The sequence below is a fragment of the Oncorhynchus gorbuscha genome, linkage group LG03 (genome assembly GCF_021184085.1).
Source record: "Oncorhynchus gorbuscha isolate QuinsamMale2020 ecotype Even-year linkage group LG03, OgorEven_v1.0, whole genome shotgun sequence".
NCBI classification, from domain to species: Eukaryota; Metazoa; Chordata; class Actinopteri; order Salmoniformes; family Salmonidae; genus Oncorhynchus; species Oncorhynchus gorbuscha.
Genome location: NC_060175.1, coordinates 63,800,952 through 63,821,126, shown reverse-complemented (window position 1 = coordinate 63,821,126; position 20,175 = coordinate 63,800,952). Strand labels below are relative to the sequence as shown.

Sequence of the window (20,175 nt, the reverse complement as noted above, 5' to 3'; positions counted from 1 at the left end):
CTCCCTCCCCTCTCAGTTCCCTCCATCTGTGAATCTCTCTGACATACTTCTCCTACTTTTCATGGTTTTCGTGATGGTGGTGTTGTAGTTCACAACAGTGTGGGGAGGAGGGAGAGAGTTTTGATTTTTATTTGACAATTTAAAAACACAATACAACCACCAACGTAGATACAATGCACTTAAAACATGTGTTGATGATTAAAAAAAAGAAAGGAAAAGTGCAATAAACATCACATGGCCTGAATAATGAAACGACTGTGCAAAGACCTAAACACAACACATTTTAAATAGTTCCCCAGATGACAGTGGTTACTCTCCTTGGGAATAGCTCGCAGAACTAGCCAGCCAGCTGTCCAAACTGCGTTGGATGCGACGACTTGCGGGGAGGGAGGGTGCTTCAGTGCAGACAGGAAGCTGCCGTTTCCTGCCACTAGTTTCACAGCCTGCAGAAGAGTGAATTCTGTCTCTATGACACACACACACAGTCACACTTCTGCCCTCTGGTGTGACTTATCGTGTCTTATTCTGTCTCAACAGTTTTAGTTCCCCTGACTTAAATCAATGTATAATTTTGCTCTGTATGTGTGTGTTTCACATTGTTCCATATCCTTGGTGTTCCTCAGGAGAAGATGAACAAACTGCTGCAGGTCTATGAGAGACTGGGGGGAGAGGAGGACATCGTGAACCCAGCCAACGAGCTCATCAAAGAAGGACACATCAAGAAGATGTCTGCCAAGAATGGGACGGCCCAGGACCGATACCTCTACCTGGTGAGTGGCAGAAGGAGTTGGAATGAAGAGAATGTGTAGGAATTGGACTACATCAAAGTGTGTGTGTGTATTCATGTGTCTATTTACTGTGTATTCTCATCCGTTGTCCCTTCTCTCTGTGTGTCCGTGCTGCAGTTCAACAACATGGTGCTGTACTGCGTTCCCAAGCTGAGGCTGATGGGGCAGAAGTTCAGTGTGAGAGAGAGGATCGACATCGCTGGGATGGAGGTCAGGAAAGAGGTAACGGAAGCCACTCATCTTCTCTTCTCTTGCTCCTAATTTCCTTCCATTCTGAATGGGTGACGCGTAGAAGGGCCATTGCTCTTGAGTATCTCACAGGTAAAGTGGCACTGTTCTCCTCTGCGGCTTCAGGTGCAAGAGAACGTGAAGCAGAACCTCCCTCACACGTTCGCCATCATCGGCAAGCAGCGCTCACTAGAGCTACAGGCCAGGTAAGAACTATGGAGCAATTACATCGGAGAACTGTAGAACTGTGCCTTTTTGTTTGTAACAGAAACACAACATCGCAGGCACAGCGGGAACTCATAGAAGTATTAATAGCTAGAGGGCTGTTGTTGAAACATTCCCTCTGTTTTTCAGGACGGCTGAAGAAAAGGAAGACTGGATACAGGTCAGGAATACCAGACCAACACTAACATGGAATGTTTTTTTAATAAGGGATTTGTGTATTAGGAACAGTATTCGTGTTACTGCATCTTTCCTCCACACTGCCATACTGAGTTGGGAAATTGTTTCCTCTCGTTAAGCTGCTCATTAAAGCTCATTTAGCCCATTACAGCTAACTAAAGCTGGTTAAAAGGGCTCGTAGGCTGGAGGGGATGAGTGTGTGCCAGGCAGGGGATCTGGGAGTGTGTGGAAAGGAGTGGAAGGGCCCTTCGGCATTCTGAAGGACACAGAGGAACGTGTGGTGTCTCGAGACTTTGGAGAGGGCTGCACAAAGATTGTGCATACACGGTCTATTATTCACACATGAATACAGTGCTCACTACACACACAGACATACACACACCCACACATACACACTCTCTGTTAGTGCAATAGAGAGGCCAGTCTCTGACACAGACCACTAGGCTGGATCAGAGGTCCCTGATACATTTGTCCCTCTGATGTCATGGCTGATGTCATTTTACTGCTTGCGTCAGTTGCTTGATATGGAATAGAGTTCCATGTAGTCATGGCTCTATGTAGTACTGTGTGCCTCCCATAGTCTGTTCTGTGTGCCAGTAGTTTAGACAGACAGCTCGGTACATTCAACATGTCAATACCTCATAAATAAAAGTAGTGATGAAGTCAATCTCTTTCAGCCAGGAGAGACTGACATGCATATTATTAATATTAGCTGTCTTTAACTCAGACAGGCAGAGGCCCTCTCTCTCCCTGTCTCTCCCTCTGTCTCTCTCTGTCTGTCTCCTAAGGGGCTGTAGATTGTTGTAGAATTTCTCCCATTGTAAAATCTGTGACTTGTCTGCCTCTTCACTTTTACGGTAAACCAGTGAAGACTATTTTAACGGTCTGAAACTGTTAACGGCTTATCTCCTTATCTCCTTCTCTCCCCTCCACCTTCTCCTGTTTCCCTCTCCCCCATCCCTTCCACTTCCAGGTGATCCTGGCCACCATAGAGAAGCACAAGCAGAACAGTGAGACCTTTAACAAAGCCTTCAATAGCTCCTTCTCCAGGGACGAAGACCACCTGCCAGACTCACCGGTCAGTCAGTCTGTCTGTGTTTCTTTCTTTTCTGTCTGTCAAGCCATGCGTTAACCATCTCTATGCACGTATATATCAATAAGAAAGCACTATGGCTTTGTCAGAAAGTGTGTCACCGTCAGGTCTTTGTCTGACAAAGCACCTATACACACACACACACACACACACACACACACACACACACACACACACACACACACACACACACACACACACACACACACACACACACACACACACACACACACACACACACACACACACACACACACACACACACACACACACACACACACACACACACAGCCGTGTGTGTCACGTGTCCCTCACTGCAGACACTGATAGACACACAAAGAAGCTCTTACTTAACTCACACATACACACACAAACACACAAACATGTATACTTATGAAGGCGCTCTTTAATCCGTTGCACATCCACACAAACGAACACACACACTATCAGGGTCTGTCTTTAGTTCCCCGGCACTCTCTCATGACCTAATAGGGGAAGCCCTCATGCACGCTGTACAAAAATCTCTTCTGAATCTCCACTGACCCACTTTGGGCTGGCTGGACCTGGACACAGGCCAAAGTAGGAACACATGCCAGGCCTGTTGTCTGTCTCTGAGGCATGGCTGCCATCTAGTCAGGGGACAAACACACACAGCAGCTTTAAGTAATATTCAGAGGTTGATGGTCCCATTCTCTGGCAATGTGTGAGAGAGCTTTGTTGACACCTGAAATGAAGTGCTAGCCATGTAATAACACTGGATGTACTTTCAATGTAACTCATACATCTCTCCCAGGGTTAAATATGTCACTCTGATCAGGTATTCATGTTCTTCTCTTCTCAGGGTCCCTGGAGCAGCACATCCGTAGACTCAGACAGTGAAAGACTGCAAGAAAGGGTAGGTGTCAAACGTCCTAACACAATACATTTCCTCAGGCTCTATTGCCTGATGCTGTTGTGTTACATGCTCTTCAAATCGAACGCAGAGTCAGTATCTTTCCTTGCTACAGCATGAATGGCATCGCCCCCACATAGTAATAGAAACCATACAATGGGCAATAAAATGTGAATACATTGTACCACGAATGACTGAGTTCATAACAAGAAGTACATTGATCTCTCCTATTCTAAAGCCTGGATGTCTGTCTGTGTTTGAGGTAGCAAGACAATGGTAGTGTTACAATGGTAGTGGATCTATAATCCACACAGTAGGCTGCAGAGAGGTATAAATAGCAAGTTGTCTTCTCTATGGGGATAGCATCACTAGCTCACTCTCTAGTAGCGGTGGGGGGTGGCTGTGGAGAGATGAGACACGATCAGGGGGTGAATTTCACACTCGCTACCACAATGCAAATGTGCTAAACGGCTGGTGGGTCTATCTATGCCCCAGTCTGAGAGAGCAGAGGGAGGGGCTTCTATTTTCACTTTTTGTTTATAGAGGAAGATGTTGGGAGTGGGAGAGAAAGAATAGGGTAGATGACAGAGCGAGTGGGGAAATGGCAAGATAGAGAGAGAAAGGGCCCTCATAGTCCCCTTCATCCAACTATTTCAGGGCAGGGTTACTTAGGTAACACCAAGATGTATTGAGACAAGATGACCCTTGTAATTGGACAGATCTTGATACATTGTTTGTATGTGTTTCTCTGTTTTCCAGAAAAGTTCCAAGAAGAAGGAAAAGGAGACATGTAAAGGCTGCAACGAGAGCTTCAACTTTACCAAGCGCAAGCACCACTGCAAAGCCTGTGGAGCGGTGAGCACAGAGAGGGAGAGGAGGTTGGGGCCTGGAACAGTTGGTGCCAGGATGCTGCATTTTCATCAGTTGATGTCCTGTATAATTGATTTTCAGTTGTCTAAATATGTATTTTTCTCTCACCATTCCTCTCTCTTCCTCTTTCACACTTCCCCTCCCTCTGCAGGCCATCTGTGGTAAATGCTCTAAGATGTTGGAGAATAAGACGTGTCGTGTGTGTCCCGAGTGCTTCGAGACTAGCCAGGGCCCTGAGGGGCCTGCAGGGGCCCCAGTAGAGCTGAAGAGGAAAGCTACAGCCGAGGTGAGGACCGACTCTCAGCTTATACTCTAGAAAAGAGAATATAACTTAATTTAGAAAAAAAAATCCATCCAGAGACTTCCTTTTGGCTTCCCCTCACAAACAACATAAGACAATCAAACATCATACTTATTGTATAATGCACAGTGTTGTTGAGATGCTAGCATGGACAGGCTGCACAGAGTGGACTCCCAGCAGAGCAGGTCTGAGGAAGGGAGTTGGAGTATGGAGGTTAGCAGCGGGCACACTATCTCAGTTGCAGCCTCTGGAGAGAGCGGCATAAGCACGTTAGTTGCACCAGCAGGACAGAGAAGACAGAGCCCAGCCCAGACAGGCCCACAGAGCATCATGCACCTCTATCAATCAAACACACATATTCTTATCTGTGTCAGTTTCAGGCTGTCTAAACTCAGGTGTTTTTTATGGGTATTTGGGCCTACACACACACACACACACACACACACACACACACACACACACACACACACACACACACACACACACACACACACACACACACACACACACACACACACACACACACACACACACACACACACACACACACACACACACACTAGAGAAATAGAACAGTCTATAGCCTGCACGGCTCAATAAGATCCATCTCTGTGTGTGTACCAGGAGTCAAGGTGAACTAGTGTTCAATAGACTGCTTGTGTAGAGCACAGCGTATAACAGAAACTGGATGAAGCAGATTGTTGTGTCTTAAAGCCGGTAAGCAATCCTGAACAATATCTCTAATATACTGTAATATCTTTGTTTTATTGCAGTATCATTATCCATGTCTATCAAGCCCACAGTGCTGCTGTAAAATAAACTGCTAAGAAACTCACTCACTCACTCACTCACTCACTCACTCACTCACTCACTCACTCACTCACTCACTCACTCACTCACTCACTCACTCACTCACTCACTCACTCACTCACACACACACACACACACACACACACACACACACACACACACACACACACACACACACACACACACACACACACACACACACACACACACACACACACACAGCAATATTAAGTAACCTCTATTTGAGAACAAGTACCATGACTAGTTAAGGGGCTTAGTGGAAAGCAGCAGACCCTGCTGAGTAAGTAGTCTCTATACTTCGTGCCTATGATGCAGCAACTGAGCAGTCTAATCTGTCTGTCTTGGGGTTATACTGTCTCACACGCACAAACTAGATCTTTCACAGTAGCAGTACCATAATGACAGTGATCTGCAGTGGTATTATTTCCCATCAAGGGGGGGCTACAGCACCATATCAGTAACAGTGGGGCAGCAGCATGAACACCTGTCCATGTCCAAATCTCCCAATAAATGTTTCGTATATGCTGGACACCAGGTTTGTTATGTAAGCGAATGTCCCAGACCTTTATCCTTGAGTGCCCCTTAAACGTCCAGGCTGATTATCACTTTGAATTAAAACTAGGAGGAAGGTGAATTCCAAATCCAAACGTTGGTTTGTGCATGGGGGAAAGAGCTACTGTAATTGTGTTGAACTATAGAATATTATTTGAGTATTGGCACCCACTGCAGTAGATCAACTTTGGGACTGGGCCTTTAACTCTGCCTCCCGTGTGTGTCTCTGTCTCTCCAGAAGCAGGTGTCTCTGTCGGGGGACAACTGTCTGCTGTGTGCTCAGCTGCAGGTGCAGGAGAAGGGCAAGAGCTGGACCAAGACCTGGGTGGCCATCACCAAGACTGAACCACTGGTGCTCTACCTGCAGACCAGCGGACAGGTAAGGGTTAAACTCACACACACGTCTGTCTTTATCTGTGTCTGTGTTCCTGTCTGTCTGTCTGTTTGTTAGTGTCTTTGTACCGCTGTCTTGTCTACATCCTGTCTCCATGCCCAGGTCACCTGTATATGTAGGTAGAGGTTTCCCCTAACAACTGACACAGGGTCAGTGATTTTTCATCCCATCAATGATATTTTGTGTGTCAATGTGCTTTACACCTCCTGTACTGTAAAGTCTGTGTCCTTGTCATGTGTTCCCACTGTCTGTACTCAGTAGATTTGGGTCAGGGGGATTTGTCTGTCCTCAATCTGACATCAGATGGAGCTTCTGCTGCTCAGCTGGCTGACTGTCAGACTGTTAATACCATGGTGTTATTACTCGATTATTACACTGTTATTACCATGTCATTATTACTCTATTACTACACTTGAATTACCATGACGATATTACTCATTCTACGCTATAATTACAATAGTGATATTACTCTTATTACACTGTAATTACAATGGCGTGTTTACTCTAATAAACTAATTACCATGGTGTCATTACTCTAATAATCTGTAATTACCATGGTGTTATTACTCTAGTAAAATGTAATTACCATGGTGTTATTACTCTAATAAACTGTAATTACCATGTTATTACTCTAATAATCTGTAATTACCATGGTGTTATTACTCTGTTACATTGTAATTACCATGGTGTTATTACTCTAGTAAAATGTAATTACCATGGTGTGTTTACCCTAATAAACTAATTACCATGGTGTTATTCTGTTATTACACTGTAATTACCAAGGTGTTATTAAACTAATTACAATGGTGGTATTACTCTATTACCACACTAATTACCATGGTATTATTACTCTAATAAACAAATTACCATGGTGTTAATACTCTAATAAACTGTAATTACCATAGCTTTATTCATCTGTTACATTGTAATTGCCGTGGTGTTATTACTCTTATAAACTGCAATTACCATGGTGTTATTATTCTAATAAGCTGTAATTACCATAGCTTTATTCATCTGTTACATTGTAATTACCATGTAGTTATTACTCTTATAAACTGCAATTGCCATGGTGTTATTATTCTATTATTACCCCAATTTGCATGGTGTTATTAGTCTAATAAACAAATTACCACGATGGTATTAATCTTATTTCCATGGTGGTATTACTCTATTACACTGTAATTACCATGATGTTATTACTCTTAATACACTGTAATTACCATGGTGTTTTTACTCTAATAAACTAATTACCATGGTGTTATTACTCAAATTAACTGTAATTACCATGATGTTATTACTCTGTTAATACACTGTAATTACCATGGTGTTTTTACTCTAATAAACCAGTTACCATGGTGTTATTACTCTATTATTAAACTTGTTGTCATGGTGGTATTACTCTAATAAACTGTAATTACCATGGTGTTATTACTCTAATAAACCAGTTACCATGGTGTTATTACTCTATTATTAAACTAGTTGTCATGGTGTTATTACTATAATAAACCAATTAACATGGTGGTATTACTTTAATAAACTGTAATTACCATGGTGTTATTACTCTAATAAACCAGTTACCATGGTGGTATTACTCTATTATTAAACTAGTTGTCATGGTGTTATTACTCTAATAAACCAATTAACATGGTGGTATTACTTTAATAAACTGTAATTACCATGGTGTTATTACTCTAATAAACCAGTTACCATGGTGTTATTACTCTATTATTACACTTGTTGTCATGGTGTTATTACTCTAATAAACCAATTAACATGGTGGTATTACTTTAATAAACTGTAATTACCATGGTGTTATTACTCTAAAAAATCTAATTATCATGGTGTTATGACTCAAATGAACTGTAATTACCATGGTGTTATGACTCTGTTATTACACTGTAATTACCATGGTGTTACTCTCTGATAAACTGTAATTACCATGAAGTTATTACTCCAATAAACTGTAATTACCATGGTGTTATTACTCTAATAAACTATTTACCATTGTGTTATTACTCTATTATTACACTAATTACATGGCGGTATTAATTTGTTACACTGTAATTATCATGGCGTCATTACTGTAATAAACAGTAATTACCATTGTGTTATTACTCTAATAAACTGTATTTACCATGGTGTTATTACTCTATTATTACACTGTAATTAACATGGTGTTATTACTCTAAGCTGTAATTACCATGGTGTTATAACTCTATTATTACACTGCAATTACCATGGCGGTATTACTCCGTTATTAGACTGTAATTTTCATGGTGTTATTACTCTATTACATTCTAATTCCCATAGTGTTATTACTCTATTACACTGTAAATATCACGGTGTTACTCTATTACAATAATTATGATGGTGCTATTACTCTGTTACTACCATTGTGTTATTACTCTATTATTTCACTGTAATTACCATGGCGTTATTACTGTTATTACACTAATTCCCATAGTGTTATTACTCTATTACACTGTAAATATCACTGTGTTACTCTATTACAATAATTACCATGGTGCTATTACTTTGTTATTACCATTGTGTTATTACTCTATTTCACTGTAATTACCATGGCGTTATTACTGTTATTACACTAATTCCCATAGTGTTATTACTCTATTACACTGTAAATATCACTGTGTTACTCTATTACACTAATTACCATGGTGCTATTACTCTGTTATTACCATTGTGTTATTACTCTATTATTTCACTGTAATTACCATGGCGTTATTACTGTTATTACACTAATTCCCATAGTGTTATTACTCTATTACACCTTACATATCACAGTGTTACTCTATTACAATAATTACCATGGTGCTATTACTCTGTTATTACCATTGTGTTATTACTCTATTATTTCACTGTAATTACCATGGCGTTATTACTTTATTATTATACAGTAATTACCATGGCGGCATTACTCTTATTATTTCACTGTGTGACCAGTGGTGGCACTCTGGGGCCTCTTCTTAAAGGTGGCGGGGACTTGCTAGGTGGAATTCTAACCATTGATGGAATGAAAAATAACTGTTAGGGGAAACCTTCTTCCCTCTCCTCAGGGTGCTTCCCCACTGTCCACCACTGTATAGTATAGGTACAGTATGCAGACATAACCGGGGCTGAAAACTCGCAATGAGACGATACCGGACCACCAATGCTCCAATGCAGTTTCCAAAGCACTACTGATCCGAAACAATGTACCGATGCTCGTTTCAAAGTAACATTACTTTGACATCAATGAAGTACGAAGCTTCGTTTGATCACGTGGTTTTTCAAACTGTGTGTTGCCAAATGCGAGACCCCAATGATTTCGCTGTGGTTCCGGTGCTTTCTTCGATTCCAAGCTGCTTTCAAACACCGACCTCTACTTGACACCCTACGACAGGGAATGGGGTCGAATACTGGCAAAGTCATATTATTTAGAAAATTGTTTTATGTGAAACCATACTTTCTGCACATTGTTGTGCAAACAATTAGTTTTATTTAGTGAAGTGTAAGCTTCTGTCTTAAGCATCCTAAATAATGCCATAGATTTACAGTTTTTGACAGCAAAAAATGGAAGCGTGATGGAAGGTTGCGAACCTGTATTGTAACTGATAGTAGGCTACTAGACCTGCAACTAACCTCCACGCCACAGAGATTTGCTGAATATTGTAGTCTATTTGAACATAAAACAATGTTTTTGCCGACCAGTAGATGTCACTAATGTGCATTGTGTTAAAAGCTCAGCATAGTGAACGTTTTTCCGGCACAATTTGTAAAAGCCCCAAAAGCTACTGAAAACCAGTCACTGTAGCCTCTGCCCATTCCGTTTTACAGTCCAAAATCCCAACAAAATCCTTTCTCTGCGACAATCCCAGGCAGACAGAAAGCTGACATCCCCTGGCAAAAGATTAAGATTAGTGTTTGTTAGATGAGCATTTTTGTATGATTCGATAGAAACTGTGGAAAGAGGAGGGGGAGGGAGGAAGCTTACAGTGCATTCGGAAAGTACTCTCTTCAGACACCTTGACTTTTTCCACATTTTGTTACGGTTACAGCCTTATTCTAAAATTAATTTAACTGTTTTTTTTTCATCATCAATCTACACACAATTCCTCATAATGACAAAACAAAAACATGTTTTTAGAAATGTTTACAAATGTATAAAAAAAATCTATGAAATATTCAGACCCTTTACTCAGTACTTTGTTGAAGCACCTTTGGCAGCGATTACAGCATCAAGTCTTCTTAGGTATGACATTAAAAGATTGGCAAACCTATATTCAGTGGTGGCAAAAGTACCCAATTGTCATACTGGAGTAAAAGTAAAGATACCTTAATAGAAAATAACTCAAGTAAAAGTGAAAGTAACCCAGTAAAGTACTACTTGAGTAGAAATCTAAAAGTATTATTGTTTTAAATATACTTATGTATCAAAGTAAATGTAATTACTGAAACATACTGAAAGTATCAAAAGTAAAAATATAAATATTTTAAAATTCCTTATATTAAGCAAACCAGACAGACAGCACCATTTTCTTTCATTTTAAATGTATCGATATCCAGGGTCATGCTCCAACAATCAGAGATAATTTACAAACAAAGCATGTGTTTGGTGAGTCCGCCAGATCAGTGACAGTAGGGATGACCAGCAATGTTATCTTGTGTGAATTAGACAATTTTTCTGTCCTGCTCACCAAAGAAAATGTAACAGTACTTTTGAGTGTCAGGGAAAATGTATGGAGTAAAAAGTACATTATTTTCTTTAGGAATGTAGTGAAGTAAAAGTTGTAAAAAATATAAATAGTAAAGTGCAGATACACAAAAAAACAACTTAAGTAAAAATACATGAAAGTAGTTCTTAATGTAATTGTTACACCACTGCCTATATTTGGGGAGTTTCTCCTATTCTGCTCTGCAGATCCTCTCAAGTTCTGTCATGTTGGATGGGGAGCGTCTCTGCACAGCTATTTTCAGGTCTCTCCAGAGATGTTCGATCCGGTTCAAGTCCGGGCTCTGGCTGGGCCACTCAAGGAAATTCAGAGACTTGTCCCGAAGCCAGTCCTGCGTTGTCTTGGTTGTGTGCTTAGGGTCATTGTCCAGTTGGAAGGTGAACCTTTGCCCCAGTCTGAGGTCCTGAGCGCTCTGGAACAGGTTTTCATCAAGGATCTCATTGCTCCGTTCATCTTCCCCTCGATCCTGACTAGTTTCCCTGTCCCTGCTGCTGAAAAACATCCCCACAGCAAGATGCTGCCACTACCATGCTTCACCGTAGGGATGCTGCCAGGTTTCCTCCAGACGAGACTCTTGGCATTCAGGCCAAAGAGTTCAATCTTGGTTTCATCAGACCAGAGAATCTTGCTTCTCATGGTTTGAGAGTCCTTTAGGTGCCTTTTGGCAAACACCAAGCGGGCTGTCATGTGCCTTTTTACTGAGATGTGGCTTCCGTCTGGCCACTCTACCATAAAGACCTGATTGGTGGGGTGCTGCAGAGATGGTTGTCCTTCTGGAAGGTTCTTCCAACTCCACAGAGGAACTCTGGAGCTCTGTTAGAGTGACCATTGAGTTGTAGGTCACTTCCCTGACCAAGGCCCTTCTCCCCTGATTGCTCAATCTGGCTGGGCAGCCAGCTCTAGGAACTCTTGGTGGTTATAAACTTCTTCCATTTAAGAATGATGGAGGCCAATGTGTTCTTGGGGACCTTCACTGCTGCAGAACATTTTTTGGTACCCTTCCCCAGATCTGTGCCTCAACACAATCCTGTCTGGGAGCTCTACTGACAGTTCCTTTGACATCATGGCTTGGTTTTTGCTCTGACATGCACTGTCAACTGTAGGACCTTATATAGACAGGTGTGTGCCTTTCCAAATCATGTCCAATCAATTGAATTTATCACAGGTGGACTCCAATCAAGCTGTAGAAGTGAAACAGCATGCACCTGAGCTCAATTTTGAGTCTCATAGCAGGGTGTGAATACTTATATAAATAATGTATTTCAGTTTTTTATTTTTAATAAATTTGCAAAAATGTCAAAAAATATTTTTTGCTTTGTCATTATGGGGTATTGTGTGTAGATTGATGAGGAAAATATTTAATTTAATACATTTTAGAAAAAGGCTGTAACGTAATAAAATGTGGGTCTGAATACTTTCCGAATGCACTGTATGCATGTGCCTTATGAAATAAAATCTATCCCCCTGCATTAAAGGAGGGGAAAACTACACTGTTATGCTTCCTTTTGACTCTGATTGGCATGTTTGTTGTGTCTCTTCAGGACTCTCGCGGGGCACGGGCCATACCCCTTCCGGGGTTTGAGGTGAGCGTGGCAGCGCCATCGGCAACAGAGAAGTCTGAGCTTAAGCACGCATTCCAGCTGAGTCACTCCCAGCAGGCTTTGCTGTTCAGCGCCCAGGATACAGAAGTCCAGGCCAAGTGGGTGGAGCTTCTCTCTAGAGCCGCCCGCGGGGAAACGCCCACAGACACGCCGTTCAGCCTGACGGAGCACAGGGAAAGTCAATAGGGCGGCTCCGCTGAAACCACATGACCCCCCCATCCCACCTTTCACCCCTCTCCTGTGGACAGAATACAAGTTACTTGAATTCACTTTTCCTTTGCACTTTTTATTTTCTTTGAAGGGAGGGAAGATTCCCTACCCCCCTCTGCTGCCACTTCACCCTTTCCTCCACCAGACACACTTTCATTTACACACAGACTTGCTCTCTCTTTCATTCGCACACTCTCTCTCTCTCTCTCTCTCACACACACACACACACACACACACACACACACACACACACACACACACACACACACACACACACACACACACACACACACACACACACACACACACACACACACACACACACACACACACACACACACACACACACACACACACATTACACATACACACCTGTTTCACCAACTCCGCCACCATTGTATGCGTGGTTATGTTATATTTCTCTCGGTGTTCTCTGCAGTTCAAGAAGAACAGAACTCTTTGATTTAATGTTTAGAATTATAGCCGAAGGCATTTATTAAATGGATCCTGTATGATTTTGTAAAAAGGTGAAGTTCCTTGTACATTGTGTGACTGTGAACCATTAACCCCTGTCGGTCTGTCTGTATGTGTGTGTGTGTTGCCCCTGTGTTTTATTTCAGTATTCAATGTTAGCGTATTGAACCCCACATGCAGATACCCCCTCTCCCCACCACTGTGGACCCAGTGGCAGCTCAGTGGTGATTGTACAGTGTGTATACTATCGTGTGTCATTAACTAAAATAACTAAATTTTAACTTAAGAGATGTGAACGAACGCTTGTGGCTGGCCACCTGAAGCTCCCACAATCAGCCTCCCAAACTCCTCACACCCCAAACACACCCTACTCCCTTGCTGTGTCCCATTCTTTTAAAAATGATGTTCTTTCTTTGCTCTCCTTTGTAAGCCACTTAATCTGACTGGATAGTCGATTCAATATGGTGGATTTTGTTCCTCTTCCACTAGTAGACTGGGTGGAGTTCCTGCCAATGTTGTTTTGACCTGTCCAGTAACTGAAGAGAGGAAGCCACTGTAAAGGATTAGGACATTACTTACCACAGATCTAAGATCAGCTTCCCCTCCCCAAATCACCATGTTGGGAAACAATGCACAACTGGCCTTACATCAGCTTCTACAGACAATTTAGCTAGTCCCTGGCTCCTGTATGGTCTTGCTCCCGCCCTCCCCTCTCTATCAACTCTGCCCTCAGCGGCCAGAAATATACTCCCACTTCCTGTTTCTACTGCTCACCTGCTCTGCCCCTTCTGGTCACGTGATAGAAACCATATCCACAATACAAGTACTGGCTAAGCTAATTTAAGCTTGATCCAAAAATGTGGTCAGAGGCTTCGTAGAAGCCAAATCAATCTTCCTACCACATCGCCATGCACCTCTCAAATTTTGTAACAATGTGGAGGGCTCTGTATAGCTCCACATTGACATGATTGGTTGATGGTAGGTGGGGGCGGTACATCCTGTATAAATACAAACTCACTTTCTTGACAACTTCCTTCACAATAGCTCTGCCCTGCTCCGCTAAACGCAAGACGGAGGCTGCATCGCAGAGGCAGTCACTTTAGATCTCGGATTGACCATGCAAAGCCTTTAAGACAGTGTTTTTTGCCTTGTCCCCCTCTACCCCCCAATCCCCCTGGCACCAGCTTGTAAATAACCAGAGGACTGTTCAGTGGCTCTCTATGTGCATGTATAAACTCACTCATATTTATGTACCGTACTCTGAAAACCCCAGTGCCCCTATTTCCTCTTTGTCGTACTGTAAAGTGAGCAGACTCTGTATTGCGTGTTTTAACCCTGGCTTGTGCACTGTGGACAAGCAGTCAAGCATACCATCAATAAAGAGACGAATGGCTCACTCAGTGTCATACTGTCCAACATGATCCCTCTAGTGTTCTCTCTCTCTCTCTCTCTCTCTCTCTCTCTCTCTCTCTCTCTCTCTCTCTCTCTCTCTCTCTCTCTCTCTCATTGTCTCCTTCCTCCTATCTCTCTGTAAATGGGTCTCTTTCTTATGTCATTTCCATTCCCCAAGTTGAGGCAATGTTTGATCAAGTATGAATATTGGATCTCATGCTATGTTTGTCAAGTAGCCCTACACTACACTAATAGATGGAGAGAGGTACTGAATGCTTACTTGCAAACTATGCAAACCTGATGTGTAAGTGACTTCTTGAACTTGTCTTTTCTTAATAGCGACGAATTTGCTGATAGCTAATTTATTGAGGAAAACATTTACTTATTGTGAGCATAATATGTGGTTGTCTAACCTAGCTATCTTAAGATGAATGTGCTAACTTTAAGTCACTCTGGATAAAATGTAAATGCAACGTCTATGGATTTAGGATTTAGTTTATCATGAATGTAAAGTGATGGACCAATCGTCTTGGAATGTTACCATGTAACTGAAATTAGATCCTCCATTGACTGGGTTGACAGTCTCTCCTCACAGTGATATCATACATCAAACATCCATCAGATATAAAATGCCAGCAGATATTTGACCTTATCTTTGGATAGGGTGCATATGGATTAAGGGTGTGTGTGTGCGTGCGCGAGAGAGAGAGAGAGATAGATAGTCAGGATGAATAACTGGCCTTGATGAAGATAGGTTTCCTATCTGAATTAACAGAAGGCCTATGGTGCTGTGGGACAATTTTATACCGTCATTCCCCAGTCGCATCTCTCCATGAGAACAGAACAATACGTATCTACTTTACATTATGAAAACAAAAGCCTCTCGGGTTGGTAAGCCAGAACATTTTGTAATACAACACAAGTAGTCATAAAGCCTTTGAGCTTATCTAAGCCACAGTGTGAGTGTGTCCCTGAGAAGGGTTATGTGTACTAGAGAGTAGAACGTTACAAATGACATCACTGATCATGTGAATTTTTGTCTGTGTGCTTTTGACATGTCCTTTGGTCGTTGTATTACAGTACTTGTATGTGATGGTCAGTGATTCTATAATGTCTTTGACTGTCTCGCTGGGTGTCTCCAGGACGTACGTGCTTCTGCCTTCGTACCAGAGGTCAAGTGTCTGTGTCTGAAACTACACAGACTGATTAAAAAAAATATATATATATTTCACCTTTATTTAACCAGGTAGGCTAGTTGAGAACAAGTTCTCATTTGCAACTGCGACCTGGCCAAGATAAAGCATAGCAGTGTGAACAGACAACACAGAGTTACACATGGAGTAAACAATTAACAAGTCAATAACACAGTAGAAAAAAAGGGGAGTCTATATACATTGTGTGCAAAAGGCATGAGGTAGGCGAATAATTACAATTTTGCAGATTAACACTGGAGTGATAAATGATCAGATGGTCATGTACAGGTAGAGATATTGGTGTGCAAAAGAGCAGAAAAGTAAATAAATAAATAAAAACAGTATGGGGATGAGGTAGGTAAAAATGTGTGGGCTATTTACCGATAGACTATGTACAGCTGCAGCGATCGGTTAGCTGCTCAGATAGCAGATGTTTGAAGTTGGTGAGGGAGATAAAAGTCTCCAACTTCAGCGATTTTTGCAATTCGTTCCAGTCACGGGCAGCAGAGAACTGGAATGAAAGGCGGCCAAATGAGGTGTTGGCTTTAGGGATGATCAGTGAGATACACCTGCTGGAGCGCGTGCTACGGATGGGTGTTGCCATCGTGACCAGTGAACTGAGATAAGGCAGAGCTTTACCTAGCATGGACTTGTAGATGACCTGGAGCCAGTGGGTCTGGCGATGAATATGTAGTGAGGGCCAGCCGTCTAGAGCATACAAGTCGCAGTGGTGGGTGGTATAAGGTGCTTTAGTGACAAAACGGATGGCACTGTGATAAACTGCATCCAGTTTGCTGAGTAGAGTGTTGGAAGCACACTGAACTCTGTCTGCAAAGTAATTGGTGAACCAGGCAAGGCAGTCATCCGAAAAACCGAGGCTACTGATTCTGCCGATAAGAATATGGTGATTGACCGAGTCGGGTCCAGGGTGTCTCCCCCTTTGAAGAGGGGGATGATTGCGGCAGCTTTCCAATCCTTGGGGATCTCAGACGATATGAAAGAGAGGTTGAACAGGCTGGTAATAGGAGTTGCGACAATGGTGGCGGATAGTTATAGAGGGTCCAGATTGTCAAGCCCAGCTGATTTGTACGGGTCCAGGTTTTGCAGCTCTTTCAGAACATCTGCTATCTGGATTTGGGTAAAGGAGAACCTGGAGAGGCTTGGGCGAGTAGCTGCGGGGGGGCGGAGCTGTTGGCCGAGGTTGGAGTAGCCAGGCGGAAGGCATGGCCAGCCGTTGAGAAATGCTTGTTGAAGTTTTCGATAATCATGGATTTATCGGTGGTGACTGTGTTACCTAGCCTCAGTGCAGTGGGCAGCTGGGAGGAGGTGTTCTTGTTCTCCATGGACTTCACAGTGTCCCAGAACTTTTTGGAGTTGGAGCTACAGGATGCAAACTTCTGCCTGAAGAAGCTGGCCTTAGCTTTCCTGGCTGACTGTGTGTATTGGTTCCTGACTTCCCTGAACAGTTGTAGTTCGAACTGTTTGGGTATGACATTACTTTGCAGGCTATATCTGCAGTAGACTGCAACTCCTCCCCCTTTGGCAGTTCTATCTTGACGGAAGATGTTATAGTTGGGTATGGAAATCTCAGAATTTTTGGTGGCCTTCCTGAGCCAGGATTCAGACACGGCAAGGACATCAGGGTTAGCAGAGTGTGCTAAAGCAGTGAGTAAAACAAACTTAGGGAGGAGGCTTCTGATGTTGACATGCATGAAACCAAGGCTTTTTCAATCACAGAAGTCAACAAATGAGGGTGCCTGGGGACATGCAGGCCTGGGTTTACCTCCACATCACCCGCGGACAGAGGAGGAGTAGTATGAGGGTGCGGCTAAAGGCTATTAAAACTGGTTGCCTAGAGTGTTGGGGACAGAGAATAAAAGGAGCAGATTTCTGGGCATGGTAGAATATATTCAGGGCATAATGCGCAGACAGGGGTATGGTGGGGTGCGGGTACAGCGGAGGTAAGCCCAGGCACTGGGTGATGATGAGAGAGGTTGTATCTCTGGACATGCTGGTTGTAATGGGTGAGATCACCGCATGTGTGGGAGGTGGGACAAAGGAGGTATCAGGGGTATGAAGAGTGGAACTAGGGGCTCCATTGTAAACTAAAACAATGATAACTAACCTGAACAACAGTATACAAGGCATATTGACATTTGAGAGAGACATACAGCGAGGCATACAGTAATCACAGGTGTTGAATTGGGAGAGCTAGCTAAAACAGTAGCTAAAACAGTAGGTGAGACAACAACAGCTAATCAGCTAGCACAACAACAGCAGGTAAAATGGTGTTGACTAGGCAGGGAGGGTCGGATTAACTACACACAGAGCCCGAGTGCGGCTGGGGCCGACAGATAAAACATAAACAAGCAGAATGGAGTACCGTGATTAAATGGACAGTCCAGCATGCATCAGCTATGTAGCCAAGTGATCAGTGTCCAGGGGGGCAGCGGTGGATGGGGCAGGGAAGCTGGACTGGCGAGTGTTATCCATGTTTTTTTAAAACTGTCTGGCTGTGCAAAAGGTAAAAGCCGCTAGCAGTGGCTAACAATGACTAAATAGCTTGTAGCTAGTTAGCTGGTTAGCTTCTGGAGGTTCTTGAGTGTGTTCTACAAATTAAAAATAATAGCGATTCCGTATCACATTGGATGAGGCAGGTTACCGGAAGGTATAAACAAATAAAAAATCGAAAAGAGATAGAAAGTAAATATGGTTCCAGTGAGTGTTTGGGACGCGGTGATTCAGACGGTTAGCAGGCCTGTGCTAACAAGCTAACAGTTAGTAGGCCAGGGCTAAACAAGGTAGCAGTTAGCGGACCGGGGCTAAACAAGCTAGTAGTTAGCAGTCCGAATTAGCAAGCAAGGAGAAAGTTAGCCTTTGGTGGACGTCGCGATGGGGCGAGTCTGTTTATTCCTCTTCATGCGGTGACATCGATAGACCGGTCGTTGGTCCGGATATTGTAGCCCAGGAGTATGCTTCGGTGGTAGCACTGGAGCTCTGGCCGGGCTAGATTCAAGCTAAGTGGGTGGAAACGCTAGCCAGCTAGTTGTGAAGAATCCAGCTGAAAATGTTCCGTTTGCGGTGGGAATCCGGGGATAAAAAATAATAGGTCCGTTATGCTCTGGTTAGAGTCGCGTTGTTCGAACTGGCGAGAGCTTTCCGAGCTAAAGGTTAGCTGATGACCGGTAAGCTGAAGACCGCTAGCAATGGTTTGCTGACTGATAGCTGGTAGCTAGCTGGCTAGCTTCTGTTGAGGGGGTTCCGGATCCCAAGTAGATATAAATACTTTAGAAAAAAATAGCTACATTGGGTGAGGCGGGTTGCAGGAGAGTATTTAGAAGTTGAGGTTTAGCAAAATGTTTTAAAAGATCTGCGAAGAAAAATATGTTAAATATGTTAATTTACAAAATGTAAAAAACAATATATACAATGGACACGACACGACAAGACATCCGACTGCTACGCCATCTTGGATTTTTTTAAATCTGATCTGGTTTGTTCAGAAAGGAGGGGAATGGCGAAACCCAGGTATAGTAGGAGGGTTAAACCACAGCAAGAGAGCAGTGGGGAATAACAGGGCGGCCCTAACACACATTCCACAAACTCTTATACCTTTTTTCAGCTCTTTGTTTTCCAGCCATGCAATGACCTTCTGTGATACAACATTTAGGTTTGTGTGTGTTAACACCTGCATATTTGTGTGTGGGTCTGTGGATGTGTGTGTGATGGTTGTGTGTGTGTGTGCTGTGTGTGATAAAGAAGGACAGTTATAGATAGTGTGAACCCCATCTTTTTAAAGCAATTTGAGCTGCCAAAGTGATGTATTAAAAATGTGCCCCTCTCCCAAGCTGAGAGCTGTGGTGCAGAGAGATAGTCCCTAAAATGCTGACGGTTACTTCCTGTCATAGTTTACATGCAGTTAGAACTGAGTGCTGGGTGCATTGTGTCACTGCTAGACAGAGACCATGCTGAGAAACTCTTCACATTTTTCCTTTCAAAAGAAAACTACATTTCTATGGGATTTTTTCCCCAACTTTTTGGTTGGTAGCAAAGCCAGATTTCGAGCAGCATATCTCCCCAGGCAGCAGAGGCAGTTTCAAGTATCTGGAGGCTGGGGCTTTTGAAGTAGAGCAGCAAAACTGTTTTGTCTTTCCCTAATTGTTCATAATGCCATATTTTGTTTTTGTGTATTAGGGTTGCTACTCTGTTTCATACGGATCCTTT

At 42.8% G+C, this 20,175-nt stretch overlaps 1 protein-coding gene across 2 annotated transcripts in view; it reads left to right on the top strand.

Moving 5' to 3' along the window:
- The window catches only part of LOC124031686 (FYVE, RhoGEF and PH domain-containing protein 3-like), a 96,801-nt gene extending 82,039 nt beyond the window's left edge, over positions 1-14,762 (top strand). For both annotated transcript variants that reach the window (XM_046343247.1, XM_046343246.1), the window contains exons 10-19: positions 624-770; positions 906-1,010; positions 1,143-1,222; positions 1,371-1,401; positions 2,392-2,496; positions 3,353-3,406; positions 4,163-4,258; positions 4,425-4,559; positions 6,196-6,336; positions 12,623-14,762. In XM_046343247.1, the coding sequence (XP_046199203.1) occupies positions 624-770; positions 906-1,010; positions 1,143-1,222; positions 1,371-1,401; positions 2,392-2,496; positions 3,353-3,406; positions 4,163-4,258; positions 4,425-4,559; positions 6,196-6,336; positions 12,623-12,868 (1,140 nt within the window). In that variant the 3' untranslated portion in view covers positions 12,869-14,762. The remainder of the gene's footprint in view (positions 1-623; positions 771-905; positions 1,011-1,142; positions 1,223-1,370; positions 1,402-2,391; positions 2,497-3,352; positions 3,407-4,162; positions 4,259-4,424; positions 4,560-6,195; positions 6,337-12,622) is intronic.
- Positions 14,763-20,175: the final 5,413 nt, after the last annotated feature.